At 39.4% G+C, this 17,865-nt stretch overlaps 1 protein-coding gene across 5 annotated transcripts in view; it reads right to left on the bottom strand.

The window, feature by feature from the left end:
• INTS8 (integrator complex subunit 8) overlaps positions 1-16,318 on the bottom strand; it is a 28,687-nt gene extending 12,369 nt beyond the window's left edge. For all 5 annotated transcript variants that reach the window (XM_086608749.1, XM_086608754.1, XM_086608750.1 and 2 more), the window contains exons 1-15: positions 16,181-16,318; positions 14,533-14,707; positions 10,905-11,045; positions 10,414-10,485; positions 9,176-9,227; positions 7,968-8,150; positions 7,344-7,451; positions 6,491-6,646; positions 5,894-5,994; positions 4,314-4,455; positions 3,100-3,170; positions 2,786-2,961; positions 1,760-1,893; positions 1,011-1,121; positions 118-319 (exon numbers count right to left, since the gene is read on the bottom strand). In XM_086608749.1, the coding sequence (XP_086464875.1) occupies positions 118-319; positions 1,011-1,121; positions 1,760-1,893; positions 2,786-2,961; positions 3,100-3,170; positions 4,314-4,455; positions 5,894-5,994; positions 6,491-6,646; positions 7,344-7,451; positions 7,968-8,150; positions 9,176-9,227; positions 10,414-10,485; positions 10,905-11,045; positions 14,533-14,707; positions 16,181-16,310 (1,954 nt within the window). In that variant the 5' untranslated portion in view covers positions 16,311-16,318. The remainder of the gene's footprint in view (positions 1-117; positions 320-1,010; positions 1,122-1,759; positions 1,894-2,785; positions 2,962-3,099; positions 3,171-4,313; positions 4,456-5,893; positions 5,995-6,490; positions 6,647-7,343; positions 7,452-7,967; positions 8,151-9,175; positions 9,228-10,413; positions 10,486-10,904; positions 11,046-14,532; positions 14,708-16,180) is intronic.
• Between the last annotated feature and the right edge of the window lie 1,547 nt (positions 16,319-17,865).

The following is a 17,865-nucleotide window of genomic DNA, read 5'->3' as shown; positions in this document are numbered from 1 at the left end:
TTGTTTTCCCAATTATACACCCAAATGGTAGATCTACAACACAAAGTGAGGTTGTTTTTCCCTTTCTCTCAGGCTTTGTCCTTTACTGTGACTCAGGGAAGATGGCAACATACTTACCAGGTACTCTCATTTCCAAATATCCTCGGACTCTGCTTATAAGATCAGAAGGAGGACGTTCTCCAGAAACACCAGGTCCAGCTTCGTGAGTGTAAATATCCAAAAGTAGCATTTCATTCAGCATGACTTGACGGAGTTTTGGAGAAAACTCCGTCACCAGCTCCAAGCAAGCAGCAAAAAGCTGTTTTGCATGGACAAAATCCTGCAATAAAGAGGATATGCATTAATGGTTCCTAATGGATTCATAAGGGAAAACACTAAGAGTTAAAGTGCTGTTCAGCTCTATCCTGGCTAAACCAGCCTCGGCATCCATTATCATTAGCATTGCTCAAGCATCTCACAACTACTATTTACATTTTTGAGTCCTTTGGACTTGCTATTAAGCTTAATAGTTCCAACGGTTTCAGATTTTTCAAACAAAACATGAAGTTTGAGCAAAACCATACCAGAAGTAACTGTTGACATATTAGGCACAGTTTTGTTTTACCTTGTAGTTTAGCAAACTACAGTATTGCCAATTACAAGGCAAATAAAATGGCGTTCCAGTAAATTCCTTATGTAAAACAACCAAAAGAACAGCACTTCGTATGAGCAAGTCAAATCACCGCTGGGTTTTGATGCAACGTGGTTCAGTACATCGTAACCAAAACTTTGTATGAATGAAATTACCTCCAGGCCCAACTCACTGGAAAGCCATTATCCTTCCTCTGCTGATGGAACTTTGTGAGGCAGAAATATTTAACCACTACGTGACACACAGAGCTCGTTACTACATCTCCCTCACCTCCCAGTTTTTCAATTCTTTTTCTCAAAAAGGGCTTCCCATATTTTCAGTGTTCTTAAAATTCAGTTGCCCAAACTAACTCGCCAGTAACTTCAGATGGCTTTCTCACCTTAATTGCACAGCAGTGTAGTCCCTTCGCCATAAGGATGTAGACCAAATCTCTAGTCAGATTGTCTTTAATTCCTAAAATAACATTGCCGTAAACATTTGGTACTTCCCACTGGGAGAGAAATACATAGGACATTTGCACAGAAACAGTTTTAGAATCCGCATCACTGCTTAAAATATTAAAAACAAAACTCAAACATTGAAAATGATTGACATCTAACTGCCAACTCCTTTTTTACATCTAATCAGAAGTAAGGTATTGCTCATATAGAAGTACAATAAAAATGGCTAGCTACCCTACTTTGTTCATACTCTAAACACACAATAATTGGGAGGAAAAAAGCCAAAAAAGACAAGAAATCCTTATTTGACAGCAACAACAAAAAAACTTCCTCCTCTCTCCTGCTTCCAGCATTTAGTGACAGGAATTTAAACTAAAGTAATATTACTAACTTGTCAGAACACTGAAAGTAAGAGCTACAGAAATTTGGTTTCTCAGGAGGAAAGCTTGTGATACAGCCAGTAATTTCTTAAAACAAAGGTTATAGATTTTGTTGTAATACTTTTCATAGAGAATGTGAGTTTAGATATGTATCATCACTCTTATTAAACTACCATTATGCAGAGAGAAGGGAGAAAAAAAACCACACCACACTGAGTATCTATGACAAAATGTTTCCTGTTCATTGCAGTATGATACCTAACTTGTCCTTGAATTACACTCCCTCATGACCACATGAAATAAATTACCTTATTTGAAACTGTCCAAAATTGACGTTCTGAAGTCATACCATGCAACTCAATTAAGATCTGGCGAATCCTCCAAGGATCTACTGACAATATGAGCTGATGTTCAAGCTGGCCAATATTGACACTTGCTGAAGCTAGAAGAAAAGCAAGCAGGTCTCCAGAGCATTCCTCCTTAACGTTTCTTACATTTCTTTAGTATATAACATTATAAATAGAATACAGAACAGCAGATACACCAGTACTTTTGTAGGCTCCATACATCTGTTTGTGCCCTTCCACAAACACCTTGTGCTAGCTTCCCAGCTCTCCTGACCTGAAGGGCTGCTTGCAATGCTCCCCTTTTCTCACACACGCAGCTCTGCAGAATCCCTTATCCTTGCTACAGTGAAGCAATAGGTTCAAGATCTGCACCAAAAAAAAAAAAAAGTGTTCCTATACTGCTTTAGTGAAAACATGCATTTTCACAACTGGCTTAAGTCAACGCAGGACTGTATTAGAGCTGAAAAGATAAGTTCTTTCCAGCTCCAGTCACCATGTCCCACCTCTTCTGTTTGTTTTGACTTGTGCAGCTGCACAGCCAACCAACTGCATCTGGGAAAGGAACTGGCCAAAAAGATCTGGGTTTCACTTTGGTAGGTTTAAAACTTCATCCAGATGGTACTCCTGGTCCAGCTCATCACACTGTCACATGAGCACTAGTGCTGGTGTAAGTCCAGAGGCAGGGTGCCCTTTCTGGGAACAGCTGCCACAGCCAGATTTGGTTCAAACCAACTGCCCACACCTCTCTCTCCCTTGGTCAGATAGGACACGTTCATTTGAACACATCTATTATACTCACTTGAGATACAAGCAAATAACAGCTTTTTCCTGTACAAGTAGGACATTCACCAACTAAACCCGAGAAGCATTCTCTGTGAAAACATTCTCTCTAAACTTTTTCTGAGAATAGACCTGCACATAGTAACCTCAAGCACGGAAACAGGTAACTGCCTGCCTACAAGTTGATGGAAATGTTGAGAAAATTACCTGGGATATCATAAAAAGAAGTCACAGGTTTTGTGCACAGGTTGATTCGAGGAGATCGCTTCCGCATCTGATCAACGAGCAGCTTCCGTTCATCATCTTTCAGCAGCTTTATGAACAGCTCGTGAGATGAAATCATGAAGACAAGCTGAAGATCTTCCAAACCCAAACACAAGTTTCTAAACAAATAACAAAGTTAACACCTGAGCAGGAAGAAGCTGCTTATTTTTCCAGTTATAGTTTTTCAAAACATTTATTGTGCTGTATTACGTTGCTTGCAAAGTGTAAATTCATGTTATCTTAACACAGGTACACACTTGAGAAATGCTGCCATTTTCCTCTTCAACACTTCAGAAGCATTTTCCAAGTTTATTGATCTTGAACAAACCTGGGAAAGAAAGCAGTAAATAATTAAGCAGCTCCTTGAAACTCTTAAAATACTTAGTTACACACAGCATTATCCTGTGGTTTTCTGACTCACGATTAGCATCAGGTGATAACCCTCTCTCTCAAGGGAGGCAACAAAGTTATCTGATAAACACTGTAGCCGTCACAGATGGATCAGAGTTTCTTTCAACCTGTACCCAAGACAACTGTGATCTTCCCTCAGACACTATTTACATACCTTTTTCCTATTCCCTGATATTCAAGTGCATTGACACTGACTGTCACTGTATCAGTCAGCATCACAGGATTATTAATAACAAAGCCCTTTTACATCAGTTTAAAAATGAATCAACGTTTTTAAGTGCAAAACCATTAAGATTCACTAGGATTAACTGTTTTTTTAAAAAAGCAGTAGTTGAAAGATAACTAGATAGTTGAATTTAATTGCCAGCTTGCAAGAAATATTTTTTTTGAGAAATATGTTTAAGTCCTAATGTAAGCAGTTGATGGAACAGCTTTTGCTTGCTCTCAAGTATACAGTACTGTCAGTCAATTTTTGCCACATTCTTAAGAGACAAGTAAAAGACAAGGCTCAAATTAAGCAAAGAAGATAAGAAACTAACAGCAAAGCCACAAAACGAGTAAGTTTAGTTTGAACAACAATAGTTTCCTAAAAAAGCTTCATCGAGGGCAACAGTTTAAATCTCACACATACAGTAACTCAGGAACATTTAACGACGTGCTAACTTTTACAACAAAGATGGTAAGAGAAAGCAGTCCTCTTCAACAGATACTTCTTTTTCTAGTATCTCTGTCTTGGAGGATTTGTTTCTTTCTTCCTTGAAAACCAATACTTAACAATATCTCTATATAATTTAATGATGTCAGGAATCACAGCAATTTCAAATCCAACTGAAGCAACAGGTCAACATTGGTTCCTCCCCAACACATGGAAACAGGGCTATGAACACAGATGCAAGATTCTAACTGCAAAGAAGTTGAATAAAGTGTGAGAAGTTACCTTACAAAGTATTTTCTCTGCTTCAGAAATTTGAGCATTAGTTGCAACAGTAACACAGTTATCTGGGGAAGGAGGCATCTCATTAAATACTGCCTCTCCTTCTAATTTCAGATAATTTCTTACCTCAAGGAGGTAGTCTATTTTTTCTTTGGTGGGTTTTAGGAACAGTTGACAAAACTGAATATCAACTGTTTGACCCTGCAATACATCACAGACGGTGTTGCACACGCAGACTTTGAAACAAACTTCATCCAGAGCATCATTCCTGCATGAACACAAAACCAAAGATCACAGACTTTCTCTGACAAATACAGAGTTGGTATTATAGCAAAGCCCAAAGTGCCAGATCCCAAGACAAATTTGGAACATATACCTCTGTCCAAGATCGCACTCTGAAAAACTTTACTCAGGATCTACTTGAGTCTATCCAGGACCTCACCTTTTTTAAAAGAAAATTCTCTCCCACCCACAGCTCTGTTTCACATGTAGACTTCATTATCGATTCATCCTGAGCACCACTGGAACTCCAACTAGAGCAGTGCGACTCACACAAAGGTGCATCGCTTCTTGGCAAGCATGCCCTGAGCATGGCTGACAGCCCAAAACACTTCATGAATATTTATGCATCTCAGAATATACAGTCATTGGACAAAAAAGCAAAACAAATGACCAGAAAGTTTGGCTTCTTTCTCTGAATTCTTCTCTGTGTGCCTTAACTAGATCGCAAAGTCAAGCTCCTCCATCCTTCTGTGTCGTACTCATCACTGAAGGTGCTCTGTATCAGCCCTATCAGAGATTAAAACACCCCTACACAGTGCTAAGCTACAGCCTCTAAGATCTTCCTCTAAGAGATGTTTATTTGACTCCTCTCTGGTTGAAGTGAAAGCTGAATTCAGTAACTACTAAGCTCTTACACAAAAGGCTATCACCAAGAGGCTGCCACCATCAATACTTTTTTCCTCACACATCTGTTTGTAAAACTGAGCCTTTCTCACTTCAAGTATAATATTTGTAGGCATCTTCCCCTCAGAGAAGAATTATCACGATTATATGGAGATACTTTCCATATAGCCCTGATTCAAGTGCCTGAGCTCCACATAAGGTTGATTTTTGGATGCAGCCATGTGCTCAGCATTTTTCAGTTGGGAGCCACCCACAAGCTGCCCTTGTAACGTGCCTAATTCTGTCTGCTTATAATTTTTTTCCTACTATAAACATGCCATACTAATCCTTCAGCCCTGGGCTAGTTCAGCACTGCACAAGGCTCCTACTCACAGGTAACTGCACTGCCAGTGTTCCCAAAGAAGTACACAGCTCTTACAGAATTACTGCTTGGTATGGTTAGCCTCACCAGCTTTGACTTCAACTTCCAGAAGACCTCTAAAGAGGCATTAACATAGTTAGAAATGTTATTTTTATATATATAGACACACACATATATATGATCAATTATGACTTTTACCACTTTACTGATCTATTTATGTAAGTGTTAATACTCATTAAATGGCCACAGTGAGATACATCATGACACAGCGGCTTAGTTGGAAGATGTAGTTTAGACGATTGCCCACAGAAATAAAGCCTGAAGTTTCTTGGATGCAAGTAATTTGTTGTTAGAAGATTTTGTACACTTTCCATGAAAAACAAAACTCATGCAAGTTGCTTTTCATCATCATTGAAAAGATCATTATTTAATGTCTCACCCTTGTTGAGCTTTTTGGAAGAGTTCTCTCAGAATCGATTGCCTGAACTGAACAGGTAAACTGAGGGTTAGATTATCTTCAAGGAATATCTTCACTAAGTCCTGTAACACAAACACAGTTGGAATAGTCAATGGATAACACAAAAGATACAGATAAAAAATTACTTTATGTGCTAAAAATGATCAAACTAGCAGAAGAAGCTTGCACCCATATGTAATACCAAAATTCATTAAATAACCAGGAAGGGACCAAACAACAAAAAAGTTCTCTAGTATTAGAGAAATGAACAAACAAAAAAACCAAACCTGCACATCTTAGCAGCAACATTCCCTGAAACCCAAAGAATTAGATTCTACCTGAAAATTCCATACATCAGCTAGTACAAATTATTTACATTGTATGAAATCCAAGATATTTTAATTTTAATCTAACCTATATCAGATTATGTTATATTCCTATATATGTGTTCTAAAACAGTATGTTAATGCTTAACTGGAACACTTAAATTTATTAAAATCCCTATCAGTTCAGGCGGAACCATCCAGGTGAAATGATAAAAAAAACTCAAATATATGTGGGTTTATTTAAGCACTTCACCTGATAGTTGCCAGATTTCATACAGCTATGGATTTGGCTATATGGAGTTGCCTGTTGAGATGCATCATCAGAAGATGAAGTAAGAACTCCACAAGCTTGACAGTACCCAGCTAACCGTTCTTCATCGATGGTAAAATGAAGTGATGACGAACCAATCTGAAAAGTAAGAGTTAATCAAATCTTAGTGGCCAAAATATTATGAAACATAAGCCTTATTTGGAAACACAGACTCACAATTTCCCCAAGTAACAGCAAAACAACAAAAGAATGTGCATGTACACACTTCTTTTTTAATAGCATACTTTTATGTGTGCTCTTCATAGCTTAGACCATGTTTTGCCTATTTAAATCAAAATCTGAGTTTCGCGGGTTTGGGAATAGAAATATGAAGCAAAATAAAAAAGGAAGCATATCTCAGCTGTAAATTAAAATGTTGTATTTTTCAAAAGGTCAGAACATGGACAATCTGATTTCCAAGGGAAAGTTAAATAAAAAGAGAATGGGCAGTGCTAACCTTCCTCAAAAACACATCGCCACAATCAAAATCCCACAATAGACACAGAATGTACTGTTCAGTTGAGTTAATATTAGTCCTGGAGATTCATCAATACAATTTGTGTAAGAGAATATTCATTACAAAACGTAGAACAAAGCAGCAATATATTGCAGCCGATGAACAGCATTTCTAACAAGACACAATGTGAAAAAACAAAACTTGCTGTCAAAATTCCATTAAGTTTCTTTAAAGGCCATGTGTACGATTAACAGTAATTAAATTGCTAAAGAAGGAAGCAGTAATTTAGACAATTTTTTTAGAAGAGTTGAGTATACATGCTAATAAAACACTCATTACCTTTGCAATCAACTCCTTTGTTTTGAAAAACTTTTCTTTAGCATTTTCATGAACAGCTGGATTTGTAGATCCTTGTTGAAAATAGATTGCACCCAAATCATAGCAAACCTGCAGACAGCATTGATACAAAACATATTATTTTGGATATGTATATAATATTTAAAGTCAAGACTAAGTATTTCAGCTCAAATCTTACACACATTTTATTCCTCGTTTTATCTAATGTACTGACATACACTGCATACCTTTCCTCACATAATTCAATTGTTTCCTCTTTAACTGTGACCTCTGTACGAGTAATTCTGCACAGGCATTACAAAATGACAGAATGATTTCCACATGGTCGTTAAGAACAATGCAATAAACTGTCCTTGTCATACAATGGCTAACTCTGAGGAGGGGGTGGGAAGCAAGGGGTAGGGGGTGGGAAGAAGCAACAATATTTACAGTGTTAAAAAAAGTTCTAATAATGTAAAAATGAAGTCAACAATATCCCATTGCATTAAAAAACAACACAGGAAATATTAATAGAAAAATACTGCAATTTATCTCAAAAATATTACTTAACATTTTGCTTAAAGAAATAGATATAAATTGAAAGCTTTCGTATAGAATGTAAGCTACCTGGCACTGTATCTCGTCTGCACTGATTTTCAGTCCAGCTGTGGAACACTCTGTTTCTCCATTCACCATACCAGGCTCCATGGCTAATAAATCCAGAGTTCTTATAGTGTGGACATAAAGATCTTTGTTTAATTTAAGTGCTCCTTCTAGAACAAGGATGGAATCAGCAGCTTGCTCCTTTAACTGTAACGGTTCAAATGCATTAAAAAAAAATTAACCTCTTGGTTTTGAATTTAGCTCTGGGTTTAAATTAACACTTGAAATGTAACAGTACAGTAAAAGGATAGTAAAAAAAAGTCATTATACACCTGTCTTATCGCCATGCAGAATCTGCTCCTGCATTTCGCATACAATAAAGACATTTGTGACTTCTACTTCAGTTTCAGGTACTCAGAGAAACAGGATCAAACGCTTACTTCCACTTGAAACAAAACATTTTTCTGTTTCAGCTACACCTTTTTGTCCATTTTTGGAGCATTAAGTTATGCCGCAGTCAGACTTTAAATTTTAAGTTATTATTCCACAGCTGAAACAAAACCAGCTTCTCTGTAAACAGCAAGATTTTTCCAAAAATTTTGATGAATTGGTAAAACAGTTAAACATCATTGATGCTCATCTATTTGAAAAAAATATGAATAAGTAAAAAATTGTCGAAAACATCTAATACAAATTCTTTAACTGATTCCAAGTAACACAAGAGTAGGGAAACAAGATAGGCTACTTATGGAAGTAAAGGGTTCGTTCTTCCTCTTTCTTGCGTCCCTCAAAGGGAAACGCTTTAGGCACAACTAGCACTCAGTTGAAAGCTACACAGAAAACACTCAGCTACGAGATCTACTAAATCCTTTAAAAAAAAAACAATGTTTCAAGTGTTGAATTTTGCTGCCCTATGATTTTGCAGCTCAAGCATGGTATGGTCTTAATTACTAATTCCACGCTGATTTTGTAGAGGCTTGCTCAGTTCATATAGCTCCAAGGATGCGCTGATGAAAGAATACTTCAATCACACGGAACAAATTCCACACCACACGCAGCGCAGAGACAACGCTGTCCAAAACGCACATAGTGGAACCGTAGCAAGTACTAACAGTGGCAAATATAATGTAAATGTACTGAATCCAACAAAACTGTGATGCAATGGTTTATTTCCTGTCCATTCATATTCACATGCAAATTCAAGCAAAACTAAGAGAGGAAAAAAGTCTCACCACTTTCAAAATATTTTCGGTTAGCTCCTTTTCTTGCTGCACCTGGTTCATCCTGGAAAATACAGAGAAGAGGTCAAGATCTCAATTAGAAAGCAAACCTGCACATTATTTTACTTCATGTTCTAGACCACAACAATTCATTCATAGTAACTTTTGCTTAATTACACTTTAAACATCATTACGTGGGATCACTGACTGTTTTTATATATATATATATCTATGTCTGAAATAAAGAATTACATCACAAAAAAGTTTTGGATGGGAATGTGGTTCAATAAAATGGAACTTAGGAAGTTTTTGTTGCTTTTTTTCTTTGAAAATCAAATTGTTAATATTAGCAAAACTATCATGAAGAAATCAGCTTCCACAGCCTCAAGTCTCTTGAAGCTTCACTACTAAAATCTTCTCAAGCATGTGTCAGGGGTAGAAGTGTGTTCATGTGTTTGTGTAAAAATCAAAAGTATTTTTAAATTATTTCCCCATACAGAATTTTTTGATTCAGGATCAGTCTCTGATACATATAGAACAATACAAGATTTACAGTAAAACGAGTAGGAGTAGTACAAGATTTATAGTAAAATGAGTAGGAGTGTGGTATTTTTAATCAACATACTTAACAGACTCTCAAACAAGTATGGCCTAATCCTAGAGTATAAAATTAACATAAAAGCTAGGAAAAGTACCACTGATACTCTCAACTTTATCAGAGAAATTTGTAACATAGAAGTCAATTCCAAGGACAGGTTGTAGCTAAAGCCACACAATTTCTAGAATGCAAAATGAATACTGACGTTAAATTACAACTTATTGACTAATGAAACAAATGAAAATACTTCATTATTTCTCAGGTCACCACGCACGATGTAGCAAATTGCTACAATAAACCAACTGTATTAAGCAAGCTGCTGTAAGTTAAAAGAGGATGCAAGAAATGTACCCTGTTTAAACCAGAGAATAAGCATTCTGCCTAGGCGAACTGCCATCTCCCTTTCTCACGCTTCTATGAAATCACAGAAATTGTAACATATTAAAAGAGTGGAACGACAGACAGTACCTATATACATCAAGCATGTCTGACAGGAAAATAAGACTATACTTGAAATAAACACAGGTTTTTCATGCTACAACTGGCCATTTTAAGTACCTGGATGTTATTAACATGATTTAATCCACTTGGAAATTAAATTTCTGATTACAAAACACACACAAAGTCCAAACGAATTATGCCTGTAACTTACACGTTTAACTGAGGTGGACCGGGTTTCACTTGCTTTACAGGAAAACTACTTTGAACGATGGTCCTTATGGCCCTGCATAGGAGAGAAAATTAAGCAAAGAATAGTATGAGCCTCAGAAATGTAGCAAGCTGATTACATGCCTCTTAAAAATATCAGTTTATAATTTCAGATACATTACACCACTAGAATACATCCTCTACTCAAGAGTACATCTAGTGTTCAAGAAATACACTTATGCCCATAACAAGCTAAAAGACAGCAACATTTTTATCTTTATAAGGTGACAGTTTAAACCTCTACCTTGACTATTTTTTTAGGGAACAAAACTAGCTGTAGAATAGCTTTTCAAAGGCAGCTCCTCACTATAACCTACCTACAGATCATAAAACTTTTATTCTTTTGAGATTATTTCTATGTACAAGTACATAGATAGAAGAAAATACTATTTTGTTCTATTATGATTTTAAGATTATTGCCTTAAAGTTGTTTACCATCTGTTGTAGAGTAGTATTGCCATCGCAGTGGTTGGGGGTAAGCTGGACAGGTCTACATCCACATGTTTAGTTCCTGGGGGAACTTTGCTGATACACAGAAGTTCATTCAGTAGCATGTTCAATACAGGAACAGACAAACTATTAAAAAAAAGAGAAACAGATACTCCATACAGTAATCCTACTTCTGGAATGTTTAAATAATATACATTACTATTCAGTACTATATTATTACTTAACATCCCATGGAAGTAAGGGTAGTGTATTTATTTAGCATAATGAAATAATCTGAATCAGATGACATTCTAGATCCAGTATGTAAAGCAGTTACCAGTATTAGCAGTGTAAGTTAAGCTGAAGCGGAAGGTTGCCCTGACAGCTGTACTACTACTATGCACCACTGCTTTACTCCACATAGACACATCTCCAGAATAATCCAGTCACCTATAACAGCAGGTCTCGACTAATAAGAATTTTTTTCAAAGTATTCCCAGATCATACTTCCAGGAGGTAAACAACCACATTTCTATTGCAAATGGACTATAACTCATGTAAAGGGAACATTTCCCTTTGCTCCGTCTCATCTCCCTTTCTGCAGCACCCACTAGCAAACAGTGAAGTCAAGACTAGGAACTGGAACAGAACACTGTAGAGCACTGTAAGCTGTATTATGTAAAAAATACGTTAGCTGGGACAGAACCTTCCTTGACAAAACAAGAAGGCATGCAGGCTGGACTGCATCACTCCAAGCTTTTGAGGTATAGTTTAAAACAACCGAAACACAATTACTAATTTAGACATTATTTGAAATTAGAAGTGATCAGCTACTGCCAAAATTCCTTTGATCTTGTGAGAAATTTGCATTCTTTGCAATCAATGAAGCTAGACTTTTAGCAACTAAAGCCAGAATTCCTGCTTAACAAATTTTAGGTCTTGTGTAATATCAGTCTCCAGGTCTGTTATCAAGATATCGTTTTAAACTAATAAATGCTGTTTTTACTATGCGAGGTCCAGGAACGCTGTTTTCATTGGCAAGAGCAGAACATCATTCAACTGCTCGTAACAGCAGAAGTTTTAGAGAAAAGTTGGGCTCAAGTTGTTATTTTATTCCTTTTTAACTACCATGACTGAACCTTTGGGTATAATCAGTTAAAAAACAAAGGTATGTTTCTCAATTAAGAACAATCTTAGGCTTCATGAGCTAACAGAACAAGAACTCTAATGACTATATAGAGATGCTAAATTAGCAGTGGAAATGACTTCAGATTCGTTCTCAGGAAAGTCGCCACAGATGGACAAAACAATCTTATCAAAACCCAGAATCAGACCAATAGTCTTATACAGTAGAGCTGATTTTTTTAAACAGGATTATATCTGCATTTTAAGAAGTAAAGATTCTATAACTGACAGAAAATACACCATAAGTAAATGTCAGTATAAATTCCTCCTGCAAGAAGGGAAGTAGCCTTAAAAAAAAAAGGCCTCTTGTACGTTCACACACACCTGCTTTCAAAGCTAAAGTATATATAAAAACCCCTATTGTATACGAGATACTCTTGTCCACACAATGTTTTCACAACTAACCATAACAAAGGTTCTTATTCATTCTCTGCAGTTGTGTGGTATCTTGCAAAGGTACTTTGGCAAGCGGTAATCCCACCTTGTACCACTTCACTAAGGCAGATAAATATGACATATCTTAATAGAAGACAAAAATATTATTGGGGATTGGGAGGGGGGAGGTAAAAGAACTTCACAGGTAAAAATCAAGGACATCTCATTTCAAGCCCTTTTACTACTCATTATAAGACATTATAAAAAAAAAAAACACCAACAAAAAATACTGTAATACAAGCAAGAAATACTAATAAAAGTATATAGGAAGAAATAAGCCCTACCAGTAATTTGACAGAATACAGTTTTTTTCAAAATACTTCTGAAATTAAAAAATTTCTATATAACATCATAAAGAACATATGATTTTCAGATCAACTCAAAAGAAATGACAATATAACACAATTTTTTTTTTAAATAAACTTAGAGTCAATGTAACTTTTGTTTAATGAAGAAATTTCTTCTTTCAAGTTGTCTGCAAGCTAAACATTCTGTTTAATATCTATATCTGGGGAAGGGATCAAGGGCACTCTCAGTAAGTTTGCAGATGACAAGTTTGGTGGGAGTGTTGATCTGCCTGAGGTTAGGAAGGCTTTGCAGAGGGATCTGGACAGGCTGGAGCAATGGGTCGAGGCCAATGTATGAGGTTCAACAAGGCCGAGTGCCAGGTCCTGCACTTGCATCACAACAACCCCACGCAACGCTACAGGCTTGGGGAAGAGTGGCTGGAAAGCTGCCTTGTGGAAAAGGACCTGGGGGTGTGAGTCAACAGCTGGCTGAATGTGAGCCAGCAGTGTGCCCAGATGGCCAAGAAGGCCAACGGCATCCTGGCTTGTATCAGAAATAGTGTGGCCAGCAGGACTAGGGCACTGACTGTTCCCCTGTACTCAGCACTGGTGAGGTCACAACTTGAATACTGTGTTCAGTTTTCGGCCCCTCACTACAAGAAAGACATTGAGGTGCTGGAGCATGTCCAAAGAACAACAAAGCTGGTGAAGGGTCTAGAGAACAAGTCCTGTGAGGTGCAGCTGAGGGGACTGGGATTGTTTAGCCTGGAGAAAAGGAGGCTGAGAGGAGACCTCATCACTCTTTACAACTACCTGAAAGGGGGTTGTAGCAAGGCAGGTGCCCACCTCTTTTCCCAACTAGCAAGTGATAGGACAGGAGGAAACGGCCTCAAGTTTTAGACTGGGTATTAGGAAAAATTTCTTCGCGGAAAGCGTTGTCAAGCACTGGAACAGGCTGCCCAGGGAAGTGGTTGAGTCACCATCCCTGGAGGCGTTTAAAAGCCATGTAGAAGTGGTGCTTAGGGGCATGGTTTGGTGGTGGACTTGGCAGCGTTAGCTTAATGGCTGACTCAATGATCTTAAGGGTCTTTTTGAGCCTAAAGAATTCTATGATTCTATGCAAGTTATAATTTGGGGAAAGTATTGTCACGCTATGATTTTACACTGCTAACATGCAGTTCCCTAATGTGCTTAGCACTGGCAGAGTAAAGAAGCTCCCAACTGTTACACCTCCTCAGATCATTCGGCCGCTGAAATTATTTGGGCTAAAAAAATTCGCAGGAAAAATGCAAAGATGGAGTTTGTCTGTTTCAACCATGATCACTTCAGCAATCTAGTTCACAGATATATGGAGTGCTTTACATCAACAAAATCGGAGCAAGAACTCCAACTTTAAGCATGTTAGAAGGGAGAAACTTAAGGTAGTTTTGTCACAGAAGAAAACGTAACCTAAAATCCATCTTTATGCAGTTTAGATGTGCACATCTTAATGCCTAGGACCTGCTATTCTTACCCTCTAAATAATAAACACTATTGATTTGCTCACAGGCATTGCGTTTATCAAAACCCTTTTGTAACTCACAGATGAAATCAAACTTAATTTCAGTTGTCACACCCAAGACTTTTCTGAACGTAGGAAACATGTTGTCAGAAAAGTGAGCAAGACAGATTTCAATTTGTTAAAATAAAGATCTCAAGGCACTACGGTTTAGATGTACAGACTATACCTTTTCTCTAATACATCCAAATCCCACTTCAGATGAGCAGCAACTTTAAGTGCAAGAAGTTTTAAAATGCGATTTCTTTTGTTATCAGGTGGTGGCTGGACTTGGTTCTGTTCATTCACCGATGGTTTCGAAGCTTGTTCCAAGAACTGGACAATCAGCTGTACAGGTGGTGGATCTGCAAAAAACACAGCCACTCTTCACAGTCTTTGCAAGCCCAGAAATTAATTTATTGTTGCAGCTGTGAACAGCGATCTTATCTCATTGTCATTTATACAGATGACATTGTCATCTGGCAGATTCTAATTCCAAAGGGTATCTGCCTTACACACTGACTCAAACCAAGCTATTAACATATCTTCATTTAACCTTCAAGTTTACTTGACCATGGTAACCACACTCTCATACTTTTATTTATTTTCACTATTTTGTATTAATTACGTTTCAGTACTTAGAACTACAGAAAATAAATGCTGCCCGCTTGCAATTATCTTCTGTATTTTAAAATACATTTACAAGCAACTGCTGGTACTTCTGAATACATTTAGAAGACACTTTTAGAGTGATTTAAAAAACAACGCCCCCAAGTCTCTCCTTTACAATAAGACAGTCTGCCCAGTACCTTTGAGCTGTTTTGAAAAACTGAAACCAAATCATAACTACTACCCTCTCACTGATTTTTGGGAAACATAACACTAGTATTAATCATTATTTTTAATCGGAAAATCGCAGTGGAAGATCTAACTGCAAAGATATGGCCTATGTTTAAATTTACTTTTTATAGAAGCAATACTGTCCCAGATTTTCCCGTTTCCTCCACTTGCTTGTAGAATTAAGGTACTGAAAAAGACGATTTCCACTTATGATCACCAAAAGATCAGTCATTTTTAAGTACGGGCACGTCCTTACAATACATCGAACTGGGTTTCTATTCTTTCCCGGTCTAAGAAGAGAAAGCCATTTCGGCACTGAACCTTTAGGAGGACTCTAGTTCCTGGCACTAGCAAGACTTTAATAGAAGAAAACCAGCTGCAAATGGTAATGCTTTTTACAAACAGCATTCCACGTTGTAAAAATAAAGTCTGTAACATTTCCACAAACAAAATTCACATATGCGAAAGGAAAAGTGACCTACCACACAGGAAAGATGCAGAAATTGGGTTATTCAATAGGAAATTCAATGTAAAACGAGAAAAAAACACGTTCTGAATCGCGTGAACTCAGGCTGCACAGCCGCGGCAGCCCGCCCGCCCGCCGGGCCTCACGGCCCCGCACCCCGACCCACCCATCGCCGCGGCTGCCGGTGCCAATAGGGCACAAGCCCCGCGGCGCGGACCCCTGCGGGCGGGGGCTCCTCCGCGGGCGCGTTGCCAGCGCCGGGGCAGCAAAGCCCCGCGGCGCCTCCCCGGGGGGAAACCAGGGGCGAGGGAGGGAGCGAGGCGGAGACGAAAGAGGGCAGGAGGGAGGCGGCGCCGGTGCGGAGACAGCGGCCAAGCCGCAGGCCGCAGCGGCTAGGGAAGGGGCCCGCAGGGGAACGGGCGAGCGTTCCCTCCCCGGGAACTGTGAGGAGCCGGGGAGCGACGCCAGGCCGCGCCCAAAGCCCAGGGGAGGCGGCCGTCGGCAGGGCCGGGCCGCGCCGCGCCGCACGCACCGGGAGAGGGTTTCTGAAGGTGCTGCTCCAGCAGCGACTCCTCCAACAGGAACTCGAACCAGGAGGTCTGCGGCGGCGTGCAAGGCCGGCTGGAGGTGGCGGCCTCCCGGTCCGCCGCTTCCGCGCTCATCGCTGCCGCCCGCCCCGCTCCGCCGCCCCCGGTAACGCGCCCCCAGGAAGCGGCAGCGGGAGCAAGATGGCCGCCGGTCACCGCCCCCCTGAGCAGGCACGGGGGCGTGGCTAGTGCGGCCCCGCCCCCCGGCGTGGAGCCGCAGTCGATTGGGCAGCGCGGGGGCGGTCCTGCGGCTGAGGCCCCGCCCACCACGCCGCGGCGGGATCGTGGCTCCTGCTACCGGTCCTGGCCGCCGCAGCCCACGGGCTCGCGAATCTTCCTTTCCGCTGATTAATTAAGTAACAGTAAACACATTTTTTAATTTGTGGTGCCTAGCAGTTATCTAGAGAAGAGGGCAAGAAAGGAGCGCTCAGGGCTGGGCTCTTCCAGAAGTCAGAGCAGCCTTCTGCAGCTCAGCCTAGGGTAAAATGGCTAATCCTCCATCCTCCTCCTGCCCATGCACACCTTAATGCCTTGTGAAAAGGCAAAGAAATTAAGACCTTGGTCCACGAAGAAGGGCAGATTCAAACGAAGTGGCAGAAGCAGCTACTTCCTTTCAGCAGTAACTTCCACTGTCCGTGTTTACATAGCCGGTGTCTGCCTATGCCACCCTGTAAGCTGCAACTAGCCAGGAGCTGGGTCTGGAGCTTTTCAGATATCCCTGTTCCTAGGATGTCAATGTCTGGGTGAGAAGCAGGATGACTAGCTGAAGCTATTAACTATTTCAGTCATTTGGCTGAATTTCTCAAATATTTTACCAAGAAAAGAGTTCATAAAGGCTGCACAGCAAGTATTCGATGAGACATACAGTGCAAATCTCTTTGCCCCCATTGCTGTAAGCAACCAGGCTGTTTTTCCTTTCCTACAGGGCTGCCATTCATCTACTCAACAGCTACAACTTCTGCAGCAAGCAAAACAGAGCATACTGCATCAAACAAGTGCCCCGTGTGTGGCCCTTTCACGGTCTGTCCATCTAACTATGTAGCTAGACAGAGACCTGCCAGCCGTCAACATTCTGCATTTTGCTATAAGTGACCCAAGGAGACAGAACTTTCCTCTTTCTCATCTTCCATGAGGACAGAAGTCCATTACATGTCCTGACTACAATGCAATTTGTTATCTTCTGTTGTATGTGTTACTTTGTGTCTTCAGTTATTTGAGGGAAAAAAAAATTAACTACCCCTTCAACTTTCCTTAGTCATTGTTTAATGCGTTCATATGCAAAATGTTCAGTTTCAGAATACGAATTACAAAATAATCCTTTGTGAGATCATAGTTAGCCTGTCAGCATTATCTGTAGCGCATTGTTCAAGTGAGTCTTTTTTGGAAGGTATAGTTTACCAATAGATACGCTAAGCTTTACTTGATACCACGTTCAGAAGAGGCAACTCAAAAAAAGACCAGTAAAAATATGCATGAAGTTTCTGAAAATGTTCTCAGAGTTCAAGACTTGAAACAGTTGCCTTACTGATGTTCTGGGGCTCAGCAGTTTTCATTTGCAGTACAACGTATGTAATATGCCCAGATGTAAGAGAATTTCTAGATTCTTACAAGATCATACATCTTTAGAAAG

The sequence above is a fragment of the Tauraco erythrolophus genome, chromosome 3 (genome assembly GCF_009769465.1).
Source record: "Tauraco erythrolophus isolate bTauEry1 chromosome 3, bTauEry1.pri, whole genome shotgun sequence".
NCBI classification, from domain to species: domain Eukaryota; kingdom Metazoa; phylum Chordata; class Aves; order Musophagiformes; family Musophagidae; genus Tauraco; species Tauraco erythrolophus.
This window is presented reverse-complemented; position numbering and strand designations above follow the sequence as displayed.